The sequence below is a fragment of the Rhinatrema bivittatum genome, chromosome 12 (assembly GCF_901001135.1).
Source record: "Rhinatrema bivittatum chromosome 12, aRhiBiv1.1, whole genome shotgun sequence".
Classification (NCBI taxonomy): Eukaryota; Metazoa; Chordata; class Amphibia; order Gymnophiona; family Rhinatrematidae; genus Rhinatrema; species Rhinatrema bivittatum.
In genome coordinates, this window is record NC_042626.1 from 72,993,437 (window position 1) to 73,015,041 (window position 21,605).

The following is a 21,605-nucleotide window of genomic DNA, read 5'->3' on the forward strand; positions in this document are numbered from 1 at the left end:
TTTCCTGCAGCAGGGGTTAGCTAAGGGCTTAACCTTTAACTTGCTTCGAGTTCAGGTAGCTGCTTTAGGAGCCCTCCAAGATGTTGCTCAAGGTCAGAAGCTGACTGCATCTGGATATCATCAGGTTTCTTAGAGGAGCAAAGCATTTGCATCCGCCAGTGTGCAAAGTATGCCCAGAGTGGAGCTTAAATCTGGTACTCCGCGCTCTATGCGAAGCACCGTTTGAACTGTTGAAGAGGGCATCATTGAAGGATTTGACTCTGAAGACGGTGTTCCTGGTGGCTATCTGTTCACCATGTAGGATTTCGGAGCTGCAACCCTTATCCTGTAGAGACCCTTTCCTGAGAATTTACTGGGACAGGGTATCCTTGTGAACACTTCCTTCCTTCGGGCCCAAAGTAGTCTCTTTCCATGTTAATCAGACGGTGGAACTTCCAGCTTTTCCGGGCTGGTCCCGTGATTCCTCCCAGGAGAGGGAGCTGCATTTGTTGGATGTGCGGCACGTCCTTCTCCGCTATCTGGAGGTTTCTAATGCTTTTCAGCGGTCAGACCACCTCTTTATCTTTATTTTGCCGGGGCCAAAAAGGGAGACAAAGCATCAAAAGCTACCATTTCTAGATGGATTTGGGAAGTTTTCGCTTCCGCGTACATTTCTGAAGGAAAGCAGGCTCCTGTGAGGTTGAGAGCCCACTCCACAAGGGCACAGGCGGCCTCCTGGGTGGAGTGTCAACTGCTTTCTCCGCAGGAGATTTGTAGGGCGGCTATCTGGTCTTCCATTCACACTTTCACCAAGTTTTATCATTTGGATGTCAGGGTGCAGGAGGAGGCGTCCTTTGGCGAAAGTGTTCTGCGAGCGGGACTTTCGGAGGCCTGCTCAGTATAAGGTGGCTTGGGTACATCCCACTGGTCTGGACTGATCTGAGTATGTACAGGAAAGGAAAATTGGTTCTTACCTGCTAATTTTGGTTCCTGTAATAACACAGATCATGCCAGAGGCCCATCCTGTTCTGACTCCGAAAGACAATCTGTGGGGCTTTTAGTATTCTGAAGGAATGATTGGATTTCTATTAAACCCCAGGGCTGGTGGCTTACTGGTGTATGTTTCGTTGGTTTTTGGTGACCTAGACCTCTGGTTAATTGGGAGGGATCGGTCGCCCTTGGTTGAAGTTTAGTTTCAAGGGCTTGGGTTCAGGCCGATACTGAGGGACTGCAGGTGGCACTCTCTCACTTATGTAGCAGTGTCCAAAGGTTTTGTTCTCTGCCTCCATCTGCTGGTAGGGATACACAATCCACTGGTCTGGAATGATCTGCTGTATTACAGGAATGAAAATTAGCAGGTAAGAACCAATTTTCCTTTAACTTAGGTAAACTCCAGTAACCTGTTCCAGTTATCCAATAGGTGGCCTTACTCGGAGGTGTACAGAGCCTGTCTGCCAGCTCTGTAATCTTTCTCCTTTGTGTCTCCAGTTTGATGACTTTTCCCGGGATCGCTGTGTCCAGTCACTGCTAGAGATCATGGATTTGTTTTGTGACAACCTCAGGTATTGCTCCTTTCTGTCTCTGCTTTTGGTGCTTCCTGTTTCTGGAAGGCTGTGGCACTGCAGTAACACTCTGCTGGATTTTTCCCCCCCCTTCAGCTGCTATGGTAAAGCCGAAGAGTGCCTCGGCCTGTGCCGGGCGATGCTGAATACACTGATGTGGCTGCTGCGCTGTGCTGCCTTTTATGCTGAGAAGTTCAAGGAAGCGCTTGACCCAGTGGCCGGGGAAAACCAGCTCAGGATGTGCCTGGAACGGCTGGGCACCTTTCTCAGCAGCACCAAGAACAGAGCCCTGATCCACATTGCTAAGCTGGAGGACACCGGTAAGCAAGCGCAATGTTCTCCATGGACTTCTTTGGGAGAGGAGACGAGGGTATGAGTGTGACTTTGGTCTGGCTAGTAGGGAAAAGCAAACTCTCCCTCCTGAGCTCCACAGCAGCAGCAGCAGCAGACTGACTGTTGAGAGACTTGCCTGAGAGGGGAAAGATTGAGGGATAGAAGTTGGTATGGCTTCATTTTAAAGAAATGGGCTTCTAATTCCTGAACATAAACAAAATAAAATAGATCTAGGGTGATAAAGGGAGGAGAACCAGAATAAACCAGCAGAGAGGAACATGGCTGTGACGCAGACAGCTTGGTGCTTTATTTGCATTATTAATTGGTTGGTTCCCCGGGCTCTCTTCACAGGTATTGCTCTGATTTCTCATCTAAGAACTTTCTTTGCTTTGTGTGTGTGTGTGTTTTTTTTTTCTCTTCAGCTTCTTGGACAGCTGTTGAGCAGTCACTGATCAAACTGAGCGAAAATCTGCCCAGTCTCACCAGCCTGGCACTGCGAAACCAGGCGGAGGAGTGCACTGCGCTCATCAGAAGGTAACGACTCTGGTGTCACAGGCATGGTTGGGGAGGGAAGGATGGCCGGCTGGGGGCAGACATGGAGATCTCAGCTGGGGGTGGGGGGAGGCAGGGTATGAAGGCCACCACTGGCTTTGGCTCCTGACTCGGAGTAAGCCCAGGCACTGAAGGCAGTAGCTCTGGGAAAACTGCATCCTTGGTCACTTGGGCAGCATGTGGAGAAAGATTATGTGTGATGCTTCCCTGAAGAGAACTGTTTGGAAAGCATTATGAATTGAGACTGTGTCTTTCTGCAGCATTTCCACCATGCTGTCCATCCACTCAGAGCAGCTGAACAAGACGGAGTTCCCTACGGTGCACGCTGTGGTCCTCCTGGAGGGGACCATGAACCTGACAGGAGACACCCAACCCCTAGTCGAGCAACTCTTGATGGTCAAAAGAATGCAGGTGGGGAGAAAGGCTCAGGGGCAAAATTATAAAGGGGGTATGGCTGGGCAGAGGTGTTACATAGTAACTGATGGATCCAATCCAATAGCATCTGTGTACAATAATATACTTGGGGCTGGTGGTGTGTTGTTATAGTGTCATTGACAGGAGAGAGAATCCTGCAAATAGTGTGGAGAAATTACTACTTAACCTATAATTTCCTTTCCTCTAAGGAGGGGCAGGTCAATCCTACCAGTGGGCTATGCATCTCTGCCAGCAGATGGAGATGGAGCAAAAGCTGATGTCACAGACACTTAGTCCCGCCCTGATATCAACCTGCCAAACTGTGGACCGACTGGTTATACAGGAACATGATTATTAACAGTGAACCAGTCATGCTGTCACCCAATCAGGAACACAGAGCTCAGACAAAAGCATTAACGTGCACTAATCTCGGGGGCCAGTCATGTCACTTACCAGTCCTTCGATGAATGAACAGAAAAAACTGCCCGCATCGCCCACAAGAAGGGATGAGCTAAAAGCAAATAGGCAACCTTGGGTGCGTTGTGGATTAGAGGAAAGGAAATTATCAGGTAAGTAGTAATTTCTCCTTCCTCTGCACTCAGGCAGGCTAATACACATCAGTGGGATGTGCCAAAGCTATTCCTGAGCAGGGCGGGAGGCTGCCCACGGTGCAGTCAGCACCGCATGCGTGAAGACGGGGCCCAAACGTCCAAGCAGTAATGTATGGGAATGCACAAGGAAGATCATGTCGCTGCTTGGGAAATCATCTCCGGAGAGAATAACCCAACTCTCTGCACACAATACTGTTAAATGCGCTCTAACTTACCTAGAGGAAGAAATCTCGCCATCCGGGCTATAGCTGCCTGTGTTACCATGGACCAAAAGCAACCGATCCAACTACCTGAAAGATTCAGAAATCTTCAAGTATTTCATCCAATGCACCCAAAAAACAAGACCCCCACCAGCACGGGCAGAGGAATAAAGCGGCAAGAAGGAAGGCACAGCCTCAAGTTGCATTGCCCCCGGAGGCAGGAACAAAGACGGCTCATAGCAAAAAAGGTCTCTCAGCCCAGAACCATGCTGAACAGATTGCTACGAGATAAAAGAAAACTACTTCAAGGCAAGTAGCAGCAAGTAACGCCCACACAGTGGCAGAACTCACCAAAGACAGTGACGACCTGATGAAAGTCCCGCAACAACACCGGTAGCGACGGGAAGCCGAAAACACTTAACTCCCGTCAAGAACTGGGACATCTAACATCTACAATCCTGATTAATGTACTGGGGTTTAGGCTTTGTACTATTAAGCTTGTGCGCTGGTAAAGAGGGCTTCTTAATTTCTGCATGTAGCTTTCTTTCTTTTTTTGTAAGATGTTTTGTTTCCTGTTCCATATGCTGAAGTTGTTCAATAAAAATTTAAATGGGGGGGAAAAAAAAACGAATTGGGACAGCTCTTGATTTGAAGATAATGGCCCACCGAATACATGCGCCTGCTAAAACCAGCAAGAGTTGCTACCTGCACCTTCAGGGTGGTAAAGCAAATCTTCTGGCAAAAATTCCAAGAGTAAGAATTTCATTATTGAGAGGTTGAGGATCTTGCTCCTCATACCAGGCCTGGAAAATCTCAGACTCTAAAAGAAGCCAGAGAGATAAAACACTGGGGCCTGGAGCAAAATCGAAATCACCGCAGAAGAAGACCACACTCCAGCAACCGCACTCTCTCAAGGGCCAAACTATAAAACAAAATCCACCCAGAACCTGGATTAGCACAGGTTCATGAGCGACAGGGTGACAGAAGTGGCTACCAGCAGCCTCTGCAGATCAGCAAACGTGGCCTCCAGGGCCAATCTCTAGCCACCAGCTACAGTCTGGCTAGCAATCTTGAGATAGATGAAGCCTATCTATGTTCCAAGCAGGATGGTTTATAATATCCTACTCCGCGGACACATCTGAACGAGAACACCATTATTTTGTATTCTCAGACCACCAACTGAAGAATCGCAGTATTTTTGCGATATTGGAGAACTCTGATTTGCTATCAGGAGTTGAAAGGCTTCTGTGCTGCCTATGTGATTGATGTAGACCTCTGTCTATGCATTGTCTGACAGTACCCATGACCAGAAGAGCTTCCAGTTGCTCGGAGAAGCACAAACATACCGGACGGACTGCACAAGCCTCCTGATAGCTCAGACAGTTTGCATTAGATATGAGAACCATTATGTTTAACAGTGACAAATGTTGTTGTTTATGTATACTGTTTGATGTTTACACTTTCAATAAAATTCTAAATTAAAAAAAGAAAAGATTATGAGAACCAAGCAGCCCAGTGCCTCCAGGGAAATCTCTCCTTGAGATGATCCGCTTGTAGTCACCATTGCAACTGGACACTCATCCTCAGGGGCAAGAGAAACCACACTACACACTCCTGCGGACGCGGATGCCACCGGGAGAGCAACACACGATGAATAGGCCGCAATTGCACCTACTCACAGGGGACGGTGTCCAAAGTGGCCCACATGACTTTGTAGAGAGTTCATGAGTGCAAGCACCAAGTCTAGGGCTAATGACGTCCCAGACCGGCAAAGTTCAGGAAACGCTGATGTTCCTGGCAAATGCGTGATATGCCTCGGTCAGAAACGCAGACATGAGGAAATTCTCTAACGCAGAGTTTTGGGTTTTTTGTTTGTTTTTTGGAAGGAGTCAAACACAAAGGATGCTAAACTTTCGTAAGAATGATAGAAAGAGGTGAATAGCAGCCCACACTTTTTTTTTTTATTTTTTTAAACGGTCTGGGAACAAGTATGATGGCCTTCGACTGACAGCTTTATTAGGGTAGTCTGTCACCATTCTGTTTGGTAGAGAATTGAACAGAGAGATCCAGAGCATAGTCATTCCTTATGCCTAGGACCCAACGGTCTTTGTAGCCTGGACCACCTCAGAACCAGTAGGTGAGTCTTTGGACCTTCATTGTGAAGAAGGAGGAACTATGGGCCTGGAGCATGCATCATAGATGAATACCCTAAAAAGGTAACTCTGTGAAACTGGTCCTGAAAATAGCCACAGCTGGCGTGAAGCCGCAATCGCAGAAGCCCCCCGTCTAGCGTCCATCTGCATCAAGTTACAGCTTGCGTTGGCTTGAAATGCGGGCCCCCTCGAGTTCCATACTGATTACCAGGGAGCAACATGATGCCTTCTGTAAATGCATTGCCATGGGCGCAAGACCTGCCTAAAGATACTCCGACCTATCCTGATCATCGTGTAGAGCTGCCCCTCTGGACATCAGGATGGTGGATCACTTGGTATCCACTTTCGGGAATCACAACTGCACCCTCACTGTTTACCAGTGTCACAATCCCGCTAAAGTTCACCCTCCAGTGAATTTAGATTAGGAGGCTCTCCATTCAAGGACAAAGAGCCTTAAATTGTACCCAGGAGGGGAAAGAAAACACGACACCTTGCGTAGGGTGACCAGTAAGAGGTCCTTCTGCACACCAGCAGAGTCACCCGCAGCCATTCCAAACATCTTCAGTCTGAAACAACAAACCTGGGAACTCATCTTTTTGAAAAGCTCGGATCAGAGTGTAATGTGGCTTCAACTCCAGAAGGAAGAAACCCCAAATCTCTGTCTGAGACCTCTGATGGAAGCACAGCCTCCTGAATTATCACCAGGAACCGCCTCACCATGGCGCTTGCATGCAGTGGCAGAAAATGGGATCCTGGAGTCTCCGCTGGGCGACCCTGCAGAAAAATCCTGAAGACCTTGGGATTTCAGCCAGAAAAAGGAGGATGGGTCCATCTGGGAGCCCATAGGCCCAAGACTAACATTGTCTGACTGACCCACATCTCTCGTAGATGTTTTGGTCATGGAAAATCAAGAAGGAGGGGGTACATTTGTTGTATCGCCTTCTGCCCCACTCATCTTAATCCAAGGGGATGGTTCAACGTCACTAAAACCATAGTAGGCAAATCATCTTGTTCAACCAGAACTGACACAAACACAGTGAAAGCGGTGGCTCTATTGCCCTTATATGGTAAGCCACATAAATATAATTACACCATATACACAATGCCAACTTCCTTTATATGACGTCCTTAAAGCAGGTACAATTTCAAACTCTTGCTAAAGAAGCTTGTCTGGAAGGGACCCCCAAAGGGGCTTCACCCGGTATTGGTTGCGAGGTTGAGGACTGGTGTCTTAACCTTTAGGCCAGCCAAGTTAGATGCTGAAAACCTCTATGACCCCGGCACCATACATTCTTGGAGAACATGCGCGAATGCACTCCGGCAAGGGCCACGGTAGCAATCTTCCATTCAGCATGTACTCAGTGTGTGCCCAGATAGAACGCGCACAGACGGCATGCACCTAAACATTAAATACCCAAAGAGTGTGCCCTCAGCTAGTGTGCGCCCAGATGGTAGGCAATCCGATAATAGGCGCTCAGATAGGAGGCGCTTAGACCGTGCTCAGTACTCGCTCCGAAAGTGTGCGCTTAGTATGCGCTCAAATGGTGGGCGTTCAAATAGTGGGCGCTCGGCATGCACTCAAATAGTACACACTCACCATGCGCTCAAACCATAACCCCCAACACTGTATACAGGCCACGGTCTTAAGCGCACAAGTACATGTGCACTTACGCGTTCCCTTCAGCACACGGGAAAACACGCTGCCGTGGCCCTCCACACAGCTCAACCCGCTCTATAGGAAATGGAAAGGGGAAGGGATGCTGAGCACCCAGTGTCGAGTGGAGCCTGGCAAGGAAGGGAAAAAAACCCTCCTTAAACTTTCTTCTTTTTCCCTTTTTTTTTTTTTTTTTTTCCTACCTGAGCTCAGCCTTCCTGACTGAGAAAACGAACAGGTTGTGTTTTACTGCTGTTTGTTCTTATGTACATTGCCCAGGATATGGGCGATTAATAAATTCAATAAAAGATAAAGATAAAGGTCTCAGGCTACAGGAGAAGAGGGCAAAAGCCATTATTGCTGAGCTTCCCTCTGGCTTCAACCGCTAAACTTTTTAAGTCCATGCCTGGGGCAGGCTCCCGAACTGAAAACACTCAACTGAGGGGGGGACCCACTGGTGTTCAAAATTTCTTCTATCTTCTTTCCTTTCATTAATTTTTTTTACCACAAGCAAGCCCCAGAAGAGAAATGCATGTCCACCATCTGCTGGAAACTGAGAATACTGGCGGGTTGATGTCTGTGACATCAGCTTTTGCTCTGTCTCCATCCGCTGGTAGAGATGCATATAACCCACTGCTGTGGATTAGCCTGCCTGAGTGCAGAGGCAAATTTTTTTTCACAGCACGCACACTTTGCAAACAAATTTAGCTTATGCTTTCGCCAAAGTATGCATGTACTTGGCAAATCACAAGTTGAGAAATGAGCAAGGTGAAAGCAGTGGCAAAGGACAGACCATGCTGGTGATTTGAGTGATTCAAGCTACAGTAGTGGAGATGAGTAGAGGAAGGGAGTAGAATGGGTGTTTGGGTTAGAGGGAGAGGGAGAGGGAGGAGGAGGAGTGGGGAAAGTCCTAGAGAAGGGGAGGAGAGAGTGCTGACATTCATTGAGGGTGATGAATGCTGGGGGAGAGTGAGATGAGAGAGGGGAAAGAGAGGAATTCAAGGGTTGTAATACAGAAACTTGACAATCCTGAATATTTTTGGGTGAAATTTCAACAGGTGTTGGTTAATACTGAATGCATTGGTAAAAGGTCCCAATAATGTGTTTCATTGAGTGCATCTTGCTCAGACGATGAAGGGAAAATGGCACAGTGTGATTTCTTCCCCCCCCCCCTCCACAGCGTATCCCCTCTCCACTGTTTGTCCTGGAGATCTGGAAAGCTTGCTTTGTGGGACTGATCGAAACCCTGGAAGGAACAGAAGAGCTCAAGTGGACTGCTTATACTTTCCTGAAGGTAACTCTGCCATCTCTTAGGGGCGTCAAAAGAGGGAAGGAGCAGCAGTGCTATACTGCGGGGTGTTTTCCGTTCCTACTCTACAGTAGTAGGATAGACATGCATGCCCAGAGATAATCCAGAGCAAGATCATCTGGGTGCGACGGGCCATGCACACAGACATCTGTAAACCAGAATGTGGTTAGCTCCCAGTACATATCCAGATCAGTCCAGACTCCTGGGTTTTGCCTCCCCTCCAGCAGATGGAGACAGAGAGAGTTTTTTACTGACATTTTAACACCAGGTGGCACCTGCAGTCCCTCAGTATTTCTCTGTCTCTAGCAGATGGTGGAGGTGCAAAGCCTGCAGTCCAAGTTTTAAAAAAAAAAGACAATCTACAGAGATCAGGAGTGATTGCCTCCCAGGGGCTTGTTAGATCCTGGTGGGTTCATCCCCCTTGTTCATGAGGTGGATGAGCAGGGGGATTGGAGACCCTTTATTGCTCGGTCCTTCTTTGCTGGACAGGGCTGATAACTGGGGGTCCCAGTTCCATTGCCCTGAGGACCAGCCTGAGCCTGCAGCCATTTTTAAGGGAAATGCTTCTTTCTTGTATAATAAAATTTAGTTTTGTTTAAAAAAAAAAAGTTTATTAAATAGCAGGAACATCAGGAGAAAAAGTAGGTGGGTAATTGCTGTGGGACAGCACAGCTTTACTCCGGCTCGGCTGTTTTAACATTCCGGCGGCTCTCTATTTATTCTCCCCTTGCTCCTGCGGAGACAGAGAAATACAGAGGGACTGCCAGTGTTACACTTGGATATGCAGCAGTGCCTCAAAGCTTTTGTTCTCTGACTCCATCTGCTGATAGGGATGCAAAACCCACTTGTCTAGACTGAACAGGAATGCTAAATTCCTTTTATTGGCCTGCCAGCCAAAAGTTAATTCCTGCTATATCTGCTCCTGAATCTGAAAACTCACTAAACTTATCTGCTGGGATAGTTTCTGAACATGGCACCCATTCCTTCCATCTCCATGTGCTGAGCTTCTGTTTGGCTTCATACTTGTTAACACAAAAGAGAGAGAGCATAGTAAATGCCTTACTGTGTCAGATCAAGTCCAGCATCCAACAAGATTCCAAAAAGTAAATGTAATTCTTCCTACTCACTTCCAGGGATAGCAATAGCTTTCTTAACTCTATCTGGCTTTGTGTGATGGATTTTTTTTTCTCCAGGAATTTGTCCAAACCTCTTCGCTATACTAATTGCCTTGATCATGTCTTCTTGCAGTAGATTCCACATCCATCCCCTTTATCATTTTGGATGCCCGCCTCTGCATCTTGTGAGGTTTTGCTCTGTCTTTCTTGAGATGGGGTGACCAGAGCTGCACACAGTGCTCAAGGTGCAGTTGCGCCATTGCTCAATACAGAGGCGATGTGATAATTCTGGTTTATTCTCCATTCCTTTTCAGATCATTCCTAACATTCTGTATGCTTTTAGTTAAATATCTTTATTAATATTGCAACAATCATGCAAACAAGAAGTTTTACAGTTTCTTCCCCATCCGCAACGCCTAATGGTACAGGAAGCAAAATGCACATTCAACAGGGCTGATGTGTTCTTATACACCGACCCCTATAAGAAATGCGGGTTTCCCTGTACGTACCAGGATCAGTCCAGGACACCTGGGTTGTGACTCCGCACCAGTAGATGGAGACAGACTAAAACTTGTGGGCGGAGCCATATATGCCCCTGTGCCAGTCACAGCCCCTCAGTCTTACTCTGTCTCCAGTAGATGGTGCAGGTGCGGTCACAGCTCCTTCCTGCCCTGGTTCTGGTTTTCCGTCAGGGTCGGTTCATTTCTTTTCTGGATTTTAGGCCAGTTAGTGGTTTTAATTGGGATTTTTGATTTTGCTAGATTGTCACTGAGGTCCCACCCGCCCTGCCTCCCAGGGGGGTTGTGAGGTCCTGAGGGGACTACCCCCCCCTGGTTGAGGCCGCTGCTAGGGTCGAGGACCCGGCTTTTCCAGTAGCAGCGGCAGGGGTGACACCGGGGAGCCCGTTTCACTCATCCCTGCTGGACTAGGGCTCCAAGGCCGTGGACAGTGACAAGCGTTGTTTGTAAAAAAAAAAAAAAAAAAAAAAAAGGGGTTTTACTTTTGTTTTCGGCTCTCTTGCTTCGGCTCTCTGCTGCTTTGCGTCACCGCTCCGTGTGGCTCCGGGGGGGGGGGGGGTGCCGCTGGCAGGGGGGAGGCCGGGGGGGCCGGTTTAGATTAAATTTATTTTTCTCCCGTTGCGCTCTTCACCGCGGTTCGCCGGCATGCCTCGTGGCTCGGCCTGTAGGGCCTGCATCTCGGCGCGCGCGGTTTTCCCGCGCCGGCCGGTGTGCGACATGCATCCCGGGCGGAGAGGGGTCGTCCGGGGCGCCTCGGGGGGCTCGATCCCCGCAGCGCACGATCGCCGCCGTGCGGGGGGGGCTCGGCATAGCGGCCCCAAGACTTTTCGCAGCTGGTTCGGGTGCATAGCTCACCGCCCGGTTAAGGATGTTGTAGGTTTAAAGCTCTTAGGAGGCAGACAGGTTGTTAATTAAGTTTTCAAAAAAAAAAAAAAAAAAAAAGGTTTTGGTTTTTTCTTCATCTTTGCTGCTGCCGGTTGGAGCTCCCAGGAGGTTGCCAGGCCCCGAGAGGGCCATCCCTCCTCGTTGAGCTCACTGCTGGAGCTCGGGGTCGAGGATCCCACCTGACATAGCCCAGCCGGGGTGATACCGGGGAGCCTGGATCTCTCACCCCAGACGGCCCGCCTTTCAGGACCCAGCGGGGGACAGCGCCGGTGAGCGTTTCCGTGTAAAAAAAAAAAAAAAAAAAAAAAAGTTTAAATTCGCAAACGGAACTTTTTCTCTCGGCCGCGGCTCCCCGACCTCATTGTTTGTTTGTTTTTTCGCCGCTCTCCCGTCGCGTCGCGCGGTTCGCGCGGTTTTTTTCTTCGTTTCTTAGGCAAGGCAGGCATGCCACGTGGCGCGGCCTGCACAGCCTGCGGCTCCGTCTGCACGCACCTCTCCCGGGATGGGCTGTGCTCGGCCTGCATCCCGGGGGGGGGGGAGGGATCGTCGTGAACTCTCCGGGAGCTCGTGCTTCGGCAGACCTCAATCGCGATCGCGGTGGGAGCTCGCTCCGTGGGGGTCTCTGCCGGGGCTGAGGGTAGTGCGGGCGCCGCCGCCATTTTGTCCCCGGCTCCCGCGGTGTCTAGTGCGGGCGCCGCCGCCATTTGTCCCCGGCTCCCGCGGTGTCCGGTCCCGATGGGGAGGGATCTAGAGATTTCCCCCCTCCCTCTCACCACAACGGCCTGTCACCAGCCCAGTCCCTCCCGCGGGGCAGGTGAGGGGGCATGATACTGCTTCGGACTCGGCGGGATCAGCTACTTCTTTTCATCAGAATTTATTTTGGCCATGCACAGGGCTTTTAAGGCCCGCAAGACTCTGCAGAAGCGCCCGCATCCACAGGACCACCGGGGGAGACACCCTCGGACCCCCGCGGGCGGAGGCCCTATCGAGCCCCCACTAGGGTAAATCGCTCGCTGCGTGCCGCTCCACCCAGGGAGGACAGGGTGACGTCTGACTCCTCGGAGGACTCGGAAGATCAGGAGCCCCCGCCAGAGGGGGACGACCTGTCCGCGCAGGAGAAGGCGCGACAGGGCCAAACGTCAGACGGCGATGACCCGAGGGTACTTCGTCTCTTCCGCGCCCCAAGTCTTAGCGATGAAAGGGGGTCGGCCCATCTCCCGCTGCAGCCTCAGCACGCCGTTCCCAACGTCGGGGCGCGGTTGATGTCATTTTACAAGAGATGGGCCGGTGTAACGTTGGGCCAGTGGGTCCTCACTGTGATAAGACTCGGCTACGCGTTAGATGTTGCTCACACTCCAGCGGACAAGTTCCTGGTCTCGCCTTGCAAAGCTCCCGAGAAGAAGGCGGCGGTGCTCGACACCATCCGACGCTTAGAAGGCTTGGCAAAGCTCCCGAGAAGAAGGCGGCGGTGCTCGACACTATCCGACGCTTAGAAGGCTTGGGAGCTATTTCCCCAGTCCCGGTCAGACAACACGGCAAGGGCCGTCACTCCATCTACTTCATCGTCCCGAAGAAAGACGGCACGTCCAGACCGATTCTGGATCTCATAGGGGTAAACCGATGCCTTCGCATTCCTCACTTCAAAAGGCATTCATCCGTTGTTCCAACGCTTCCTCAGGTTCTGCATCCTAGGGCGGCATTACCAGTTCCGAGCGCTCCCATTCGGGCTCGCGACGGCCCCACGTACATTCACGAAGGTGAGGGTCGTGGTGGCGGCGCTGCTGCGCCGAGAAGGTCTCCTGGTCCATCCTTACCTAGACGATTGGTTGATTCGGGCGAAGTGATTCGGGCGAAGTCCGAGAATCAGTGTCGGATGGCGGTAGCCAGGGTCCTCCACCTTCTGCAGTCCCTAGGATGGGTGGTCAACTACAGCCACCTTCTGCAGTCCCTAGGATGGGTGGTCAACTACAGCCAAGAGTCATCTGACACCCACGCAAACCTTGGAATATCTGGAAGCTCTTTTCGACACGAAGCAGGGCAAGGTGTTCCTGTCGCACGAACGGGTGTGCACACTGCAAGCTCAAGTACGACGCTTATTTTCTCTCCGCCAACCGCGGGTCTGCGACTACCTTAGGGTCCTAGGGTCTATGGCTTCAACGCTGGCGCTGGTTCCCTGGGCATTGGCTCATCTGCGACCATTACAGTCATCCTTACTATCCCGCTGGAAGCTGGTCTCGGAGGAATTCCATCTACCGCTTCCGCTCACGGGACACGCGAGGTCCAGCCTGCTCTGGTAGCTGGATCCCAAGCATCTGTCGTCTGGGGTCTCTCTTCGGGTGCCCAACTGGACAGTGGTGACCACGGATGCCAGCCTCTCCGGTTGGGGAGCGGTCGGCCTGGGGAGCTCGGTCCAAGGCCTATGGTCCGTGTCGCAAGCCCAGTGGTCTATCAATCGCCTAGAGACCAGAGCGGTCCGTCTGGCCCTGCAAGCCTTCCTGCCGTGGCTGCGGGGGAAGGCAGTTCGAGTGTTGTCGGACAATGCGACCACCGTGGCATACATCGACCGCCAGGGCGGGGCAAGGAGCCCCCAGGTGGCGGAGGACGCTCAGCGCTTGTTGGCCTGGTCGGAGCTACATCTCCGCAGCATGGCAGCGTCTCCCATTGCGGGAGTTGACAACGTGCAGGCGGATTTTCTCAGCCGTCATCGTTGGGATCCCGGTGTTTGGGAGTTGGGGGACGAAGCATTTCTGCTCATTTGCAAAATGTGGGGGGTGCCCCACATGGATCTGTTGGCCACGTGGCGCAACGCGAAGGCCCCACGATTTTACAGTCGACGTCGAACGGGGGGCGGAAGGCGTCGATGCGTTGGTGCTTCCCTGGACGACGGAGGTGCTGCTCTACGTGTTTCCCCCGTGGCCGATGATCGGCAAGATTCTACGGCGCATAGAATTGCACCCGGCCACGGTAATCTTGGTGGCACCGGAGTGGCCGCGCCGGCCGTGGTTCGCAGACCTCGCCCTGCTGGCGGTAACGGCGCCCCTTCGGCTCCAAGGAATGGCGGGCCTGCTCCATCAGGACCTCGTCTGTTTAGAGGATGAGGATCATTTCTGTCTCGGGGCATGGCTTTGAGAGGAGTCGGCTGAAGAGGACAGGTTACTCAGCTGTGGTGGTAGCCACGCTGCTGCGTTCCAGGAAGCAGTCGACGTCTCTGGCGTATGTCCGTGTCTGGGTGGTCATTGAGGAATGGTGCGTGCAGCGTGGGTGGACCCCACTCCGGATTCCGTCTCCGACATTCTGGCGTTCCTCCAGGCTGGTCTGGCCAAAGGTCTGGCATGCAGTTCCCTTCGGGTCCAAGTGGCGGCGCTTGGTTGTTTGCGGGGTAAGGTTCCCCCCGGACATTTCTCGCTTCCTCCGGGGTGCCAAGCACCTTCGCCCTTGTTTGCGTCTCCCTTGTCCAGCTTGGAACCTCAACTGGGTTCTCTCCTTCCTATGCGCGGCGCTTTTTTGAGCCCTTGAAACGCGCGACTCTTAAGGATCTCACTCTAAAGATGGCGTTCTTGGTAGCGATCGCCTCGGCACGGCGGGTTTCCGAGTTGCAGGCCCTGTCCTGTAGGGAACCCTTTTTTTGCACATTTCCGATTCCGGAGTTTCTTTGCGCACAGTTCCTTCCTTTCTACCGAAAGTGGTGTCGTCTTTTCACGTGAATCAATCGGTGGAGCTGCCCGCTTTTGCGGGCGGGGAGTCCTCTGTTCCAGAAGCGAGGGAATTGCGGACGCTTGACGTATGGAGGTCCCTCCTCCGATATCTGGAGATCACTAATCCTTTTCGGGTCACAGATCTTCTGTTTGTCCTGTTCTCTGGTCCTAAGAAAGGGGCCGCAGCGTCTCGCACAACGATCGCCCGGTGGCTCAAGGAGGCCATCGGTTCGGCGTCCTTGGTGCGGGGAAAACCGCTTCCCGTGGGCCTGAGGGCTCACTCGACTCGTGCGCAAGCGGCGGCTTGGGCGGAGGCTTCGCAGGTGTCGCCTCCGGAGATTTGCAGGGCGGCTGCCTGGAAGTCGTTGCATACCTTTATCAGGCATTACCGGCTGGATGTCTGGGCTGCCGATTCCGGGGGGTTTGGAGAGGGTACTCCGAGCGGGACTCTCTGCTTCCCACCCTCGGTAATTTAGCTCTGGTACATCCCAGGTGTCCTGGACTGATCCTGGTACGTACAGGGAAAGGAAAATTAGTTTCTTACCTGATAATTTTCGTTCCTGTAGTACCAAGGATCAGTCCAGGATCCCGCCCGCAGTGCTGCGCTGAAGTAATGGAGAGTCCGCTCTGTGTTTTGATTTGCTCTGTTCCGCTTGTTAGCTCTCTCGGTTGGAGAGTCCGTTTCCAGAAGGGGTGTTTTCTCCGTTCTATTAGCGGTTTCTAGCTAGTTTTGTTTACTTCTCTGGTTGTGTTCTACTTTGACATTACGTATGACTGAGGGGCTGTGACTGGCACAGGGGCATATATGGCTCCGCCCACAAGTTTTAGTCTGTCTCCATCTACTGGTGCGGAGTCACAACCCAGGTGTCCTGGACTGATCCTTGGTACTACAGGAACGAAAATTATCAGGTAAGAAACTAATTTTCCTATCCCATATCTTCCCCACTCTAAGTCCAGCCAGTTCTGGCACCCAAGGGCTCAACCTAAGGGGAACGTGGGCTGGTATTGGCGAAGCTCCAGTCGGCCCTGTCTTCTAGCCTGCTCCGCCTCCCGACGGTGGGGACCTGTAGGGCTTGCCCTGCGGGTAACGTCAACCCCACCTCGGGCCAAGGGTCCACCATCAGCGCAACATGAGTCGGAAACTGGTAGAACATCCGCCATCTTTCCTGTCCCGAACCGAGATTTCTCTCTTTCTTTATCCTTGTCTCTCTTAGCGAGATGAGCAGACATGCCGTGGAAAACAAGTCCCAAGTAAAAACAAGATCGAAAACTCACAAAAAGGGGATGTGAGGAAGGTAGATGTGGCAGGAGGTGGCACGGAGCAACAGAAATCACATCTTACTCTGTCACGTGACCTCTTCTATTTGCTTTTTTGACCGCTGTCATCCACTGATCCGAGTTAGTGGCATATATAATCATGATCTGGTTTTGTGGAGGTTAATATGAGAACAGCTGTGGAAAGTGTAGTGAGACCAAGCCCTTCATCTCTCCATTACAAGCACTAGAGAGATACCTGGGGAGGGAGCCTACAGATTATCTCCGTAATAGTTTAGAAATCTAGTAAGAGGGTGTATTGTGCATGTATGTTAGCCTGTTTTTGGGACAGCTCTGTAGATGGAGAATTTGTGTATTGTCATAAAATGAAGTGTTACCCTATGGCTGCCTGAGGTCAGAGGCCTTATAAAACCAGGCTCTCCTCACAGGGTTGGAGACTTCTGTTGTAGCCCAAGGCCTTGTGTTGAAAGGAAGTAGAAAAACCTCTCTCTTTATTCCAGATTCCACAGGTTTTGGTGAAACTGAAGAAATATCCTCAAGGAGAAAAGGTGAGATGCCAGGGTCCTGTCTGGGATATATTGGTAACTGGCCAGGTGTGCCTTGATTCCAAATTCTGTGCTCTGTTGGGAATTTCTGACACCGAGTTGGACTTTTTCCTGCAGGATTTTGCAGAAGATGTGAACTGTGCCTTTGAGTTCCTGCTGAAACTCACCCCATTGCTTGATAAAGCTGATCAGAGGTGCAAGTAAGTCTGCTTGTCTCATATTCTACCCAAATTCTAAAATGCAGAAAGTCACCTTCGGCATCATTTGGAGAGAGGAGCAAAAAATCCTCTAATTTATTTGTCTGTGTGAAACTCTTTCTCCAAGTGTTACTGTATGTGTGGATGTGTTGCTTTCTCTTTGATGTATCTGTGAGCAGATCCAGCAAGTCAGGTTTTGTCTATATCGAGCAAGGGAATTTTAACAAGGTGCACTCGGCAGAGCACACATTTTAATCCGTAAACTGTACTCTGATGCAGCAAGGAGTTTTGTGCACAACAATGTAGAGGTTAATGCCCTCTCATGCAAATTCCCTGCTAATGATGACAATAGCTATTAAACCCTCCCCCCCAGTGCAAAGAGGTGCACTGGCTTACCCCCTGTTTTCTTAGTGCTGGAAACTTAACTCCTAGTTGAGGAGGAGTAAAGTTTCCAGGGCTAATGCAGTGACATGTAGAAGCTGGAGCTCCAGTGCTGGGACTTGTAGCTGGGATTTTCTGCATAGAAAACATATATATTTTATGATCCCCAATGCATTAGCATATCATTTGGTTATTGGATTGGGAGTTGCGTTTTTAGCATGTGCATTAAGAAACTTTGTGCTGAATTTCAGTGCCCAGTTTTAATGATCAGCTTATTACATCAGCCCTTAGGTTTGGGTGTCATTTCCTGTTCGTACCCCAGACCAGTCCAGACAAGTGAGTTCTGCAGATGGAGGCAGAGAATAAAAACTTTTCAGACACTGCTACTTAACCGAGAGTGCCACCTCAATTTCCTAGCGTGTAGCCAGATGGATTCAGGACCAATGGGTTAAGTGTTCCCCTGTTAGCAGATGGAGACTGAGTCAGGTTTCAAAGCTGACGTCACCCTAGATACACCCCTGCAGTGACCTCAGCCCTTCAGTATCTCTCCGTCTCCTAGCAGATGTGGATTGTGCCTTCCCTATCGGGAACACTACTCCTTAGAAGAGGAAATTTTGCCTTTAAATTGGGGAAAGATCGAGCCCCGCTCTCCTGCGGTGATACCTAATGGTCCCTCCCCCAGTTGAGAATTCCTGAGGTGATTTCCGAGATCCCTCAGAGGTGTGCCAGCATGGACTTTGCTGCTGAAGCAACTGAAAGGCAACGAGTGCAGGAAGCCGAATGTGGCAGTGACAGCCTATGCCCTCCTCCCCTCTCTCCCCCCTCTCTGTCTTCAAGCCATTTACTTGGACGGTCTTTCATCCCAATTGAAAGATGAACTCGCAGCCCAAGAACTTCCATCCTCTCTAGTAAGCGCTGAGCCCAGGTAAGTAAAGAAGAACTCCTCCGATTCAGAGATGTGGAAGAGCTTTGGTAACTCTTTCCTCCAGTCTCCTTGTTCGGCGTGCTGTACCAACGAAATTCTTGGTCCCGTTAGGGCAAAGGAAGGGGGTTTCTGAGTGGGTTGAGCAGCCCCTGATGGGCTAGGTCCCGCTTCAGACTCAGTGGGCACTCCACGTGGCAGGCCACGGCAGCACCATCTTGTGCACGGTTTGGTGCGGCGCCATTTTCCCCCATTGACCGTCTGTACACGCGGTGCGGGCCAGCCTTGTTGTGCGCCTAATGCGCGCATAAGTGCACGCATACATTCACGCACAACTGGACGCTTATACTTAGGCGCATTGGGGTGGATTGGTGCGCGCTCGAGCTCAGGTGCTAACTGGCTGAAAGCACAAGCTACAGTTAACTATGGCTCTGGCAACAAAAAAGCACAAGCGGCACTCCCTTCGTGCTGCCTGCCATGTTATGACTGCACAGTCTGACCTGGAATCCTTCTGGTGTCAGCACTGTGAGGAAGCCCAGGGAGTCTCAGAATTTCTCCAAGCCCGGCCCCTCCCAGTCAGAGGATTGCTCAGCCACGACCTTATCTGGTAGCACCCTAGATCTGAGCAATCCCGGTGCTGCGTCCTCCTCGGGAGAGGGCAGGTCAGCGGCCCCTACCCCGGTTCCTCCTGGGTGGAATTCTTTCAGGGCCTTCGAGGCTTTGGTCAGCTGCTGCCCCTGCCCGGACTGAGCCCCAGCTGGGAAAGCCTTATCAGCATGCCTCAGGACATGCCTCTCCTCACCAAGGGTATCCCTGACAGGGACACAGACACCACGGATGACGATGGGGATGCGGACTCATTGGAGGATGGGGAAATCCCCCCAGGCCTGGAGCCATACCGGACCATGCTACGGTTTTTCCACAGAGATGAATTTCCGGTCCTGGTCTTCCAGACCCTGAAGACTCTGGGAGTTCTCGGCATGGACCCTATGTCGGTACAAAAAGGAATCCCATCCTGGTGTTTCTCCAGAAAGCCTCTTGCAATTTCCCGATGCTGGAAGCCATCCAGGAGTTGATTGATCTGGAGTGGGATGCTCCGGAAGCCAGTTTTAAAGGAGGTCAAGCCTTTGGAGGCCTTGTACCCTCTGGACCTGGCAGCCAAAGAAAGTCTGGTTTCCCGAAAGTGGACACCCTGGTCTGTGCTGTCTCGAAGTGAACAACCATCCCAGTAGAGGGAGGAGCGACCTTGGAGAATGCACACGATAGGCGGTTGGAGTCCATCATTAAGCAAGCCTTTGATGTGACAACAATGACACTGCAGATCGCTTACTGTTGTGCCCAGGTGGCTTCTTTTGAGAGAGGCAGATAGCTCAGGGGTGCATCCCAGAGAGACGATCCAGCTTGCTGCATCCTTCCTAGTGTATGCAAGCTCTGACCAAGTGCATATATTGGCCAGAGGAGTAGCCTCGGTAGTGGCGGCCAGAAGACAGCTATGGCCCATTTCCTAAAAGGAGATAAACACCTCCAACCACCCTTAAAGTGACCAGTCCCCGTTATGGAACCTCAATCTATTATTGGACTTCTTAGCAGCGTCTTCCTTTCGGCTGCTGTGCACTCTGTTTCTACGCCTGTTAACGCTGAAGACTGCATTCTTGGTGGCGATATGCTTGACTCATTGCATCTCTGAACTACAGATGCTGACATGTCAGGAGCCGTTCTTCCGGTTGATTCCAGGAATGTTGCAGTTTTGCACCGTCCCTTCCTTCCTTGTCAAAGGTAGTCTCGAAGTTTCACCTGAACCAGTCCATTTCCTTACCGTCCCTAGATAGACGCAAGGACACGGAAGACTACCGCCTCCTACGCCACTTAAACATCAGTAGGCTTTAGTACGGTACCTAGAACCTACAGAACCAGTGCACAAGACGGACCACTTGTTTGTTCTTCACGGTGGAAAGAAACAAGGCAAAGCAGCTTCGCGAGCTATCATAGCTTGCTGGATCAAGGAAGTGATCACTGGAGCTTATGTAGAGGCAGGAAACCATTACCCTTTCAGGTTAAAGCTCATTCCACTAGGGCCCAGGCAGTATCCTGGGCAGAAGCTAAGCTAGAAGTGTTCTGTTCTATCTAGATTCGGTGTGGCTGTCTCAGAGCTTGGGGGAGGTAAATTTTGAGAAGCTGCAGATCCATTGTGGCCAGTGCACAGTGTGGAGCCAGGGAGCACTAAAGATTCTGGTGTCCAGCTATGTAAAGGTTTAACTTAGTTTAACTTAGTAAGCCAATCAGGGGGAGGGTCTTGTTAAACTCAGTTGCAGATACAGAGTCCTGAGAACATCCGTGACCAAGGGTTAACTGTTTTGACTCCCTCCCACCCTACCCCTCTACCCACTTACCCCTGATATAGTCTGCCTAAATTCATAATTGGCAACAAGATAAATTAGTAAATTGGTATTTCCTTAGGTGTTAACCATCAATAAATTACCAAAATGAGGACTATCCAATGTAACTATTGTGGAGCCTTTATTCTAAGGGAAATTATCTGGAAACTTAGGGCTTGCCCCATTTGTTCAGAACTCTCTTCCTTGAAAAAAGAGCTGGCTGAAGTTAAAGCTAAATTAGCTTCAATGAAGAAAGGCTCATCCTCTTTACAATATTCAGGAATTAATTCCCCATTACCACAGAAAAACCAAAAGTCAAGGATAAAGAGATTACAGTGGGCTCAGGTAGGATAAGACCTGTGACCCACAGGCACCTGTTCTTGACAGCTGTGCAACACACAGGGCATTAAGGAACTCAATAAACAACACGATTTCAGAGGGCTTTGATAGAATTGAACCTCTGATGCAGAGTCACACACTGTATCAAGTACAAAAAGCCTTCTCTGTATTAAATACTGAAGAAGTTCTTGAAAAAAAGATTGAAGTGTTATCTGAAAAGAAAGAAGAAACCCAATGCATACAGGAATTCCAGATCAGTAACCAAAGGAAAAAGTTCATTGTGCTGGATGAATCTGTCATCAAAGGCACTAATCTTTTCCCTTGCACAAAGGGAAAGGGAGAAGTGGATAACAAAACTCAACTAAATAAGTCATAAAAGGAGTCCAGGAACAGCAGCAACCTGAACGAGGAAAGCTGGAAATCTATGAGCACAAATGCTGGTAGTTTGGGCAATAAAATCCCAGATCTGCAAGCCCTAATGGTGGAGACGGACTTGGACATTGTTGCTGTCACGGAGACGTGGTTCATGGAATCTCACGATTGGGATACGGCAATACCAGGCTATAACTTGTTAAGGAAGGACAGAGAGGA

At 50.6% G+C, this 21,605-nt stretch overlaps 1 protein-coding gene across 1 annotated transcript in view; it reads left to right on the top strand.

Moving 5' to 3' along the window:
- Positions 1 to 21,605, top strand: part of MED24 (mediator complex subunit 24) — a 134,263-nt gene that overhangs the window by 35,104 nt on the left and 77,554 nt on the right. The window contains exons 4-10 of the mRNA XM_029572517.1: positions 1,468 to 1,541; positions 1,638 to 1,861; positions 2,297 to 2,408; positions 2,687 to 2,837; positions 8,639 to 8,752; positions 16,756 to 16,803; positions 16,918 to 17,000. Of these exons, the coding sequence (XP_029428377.1) occupies positions 1,468 to 1,541; positions 1,638 to 1,861; positions 2,297 to 2,408; positions 2,687 to 2,837; positions 8,639 to 8,752; positions 16,756 to 16,803; positions 16,918 to 17,000 (806 nt within the window). The remainder of the gene's footprint in view (positions 1 to 1,467; positions 1,542 to 1,637; positions 1,862 to 2,296; positions 2,409 to 2,686; positions 2,838 to 8,638; positions 8,753 to 16,755; positions 16,804 to 16,917; positions 17,001 to 21,605) is intronic.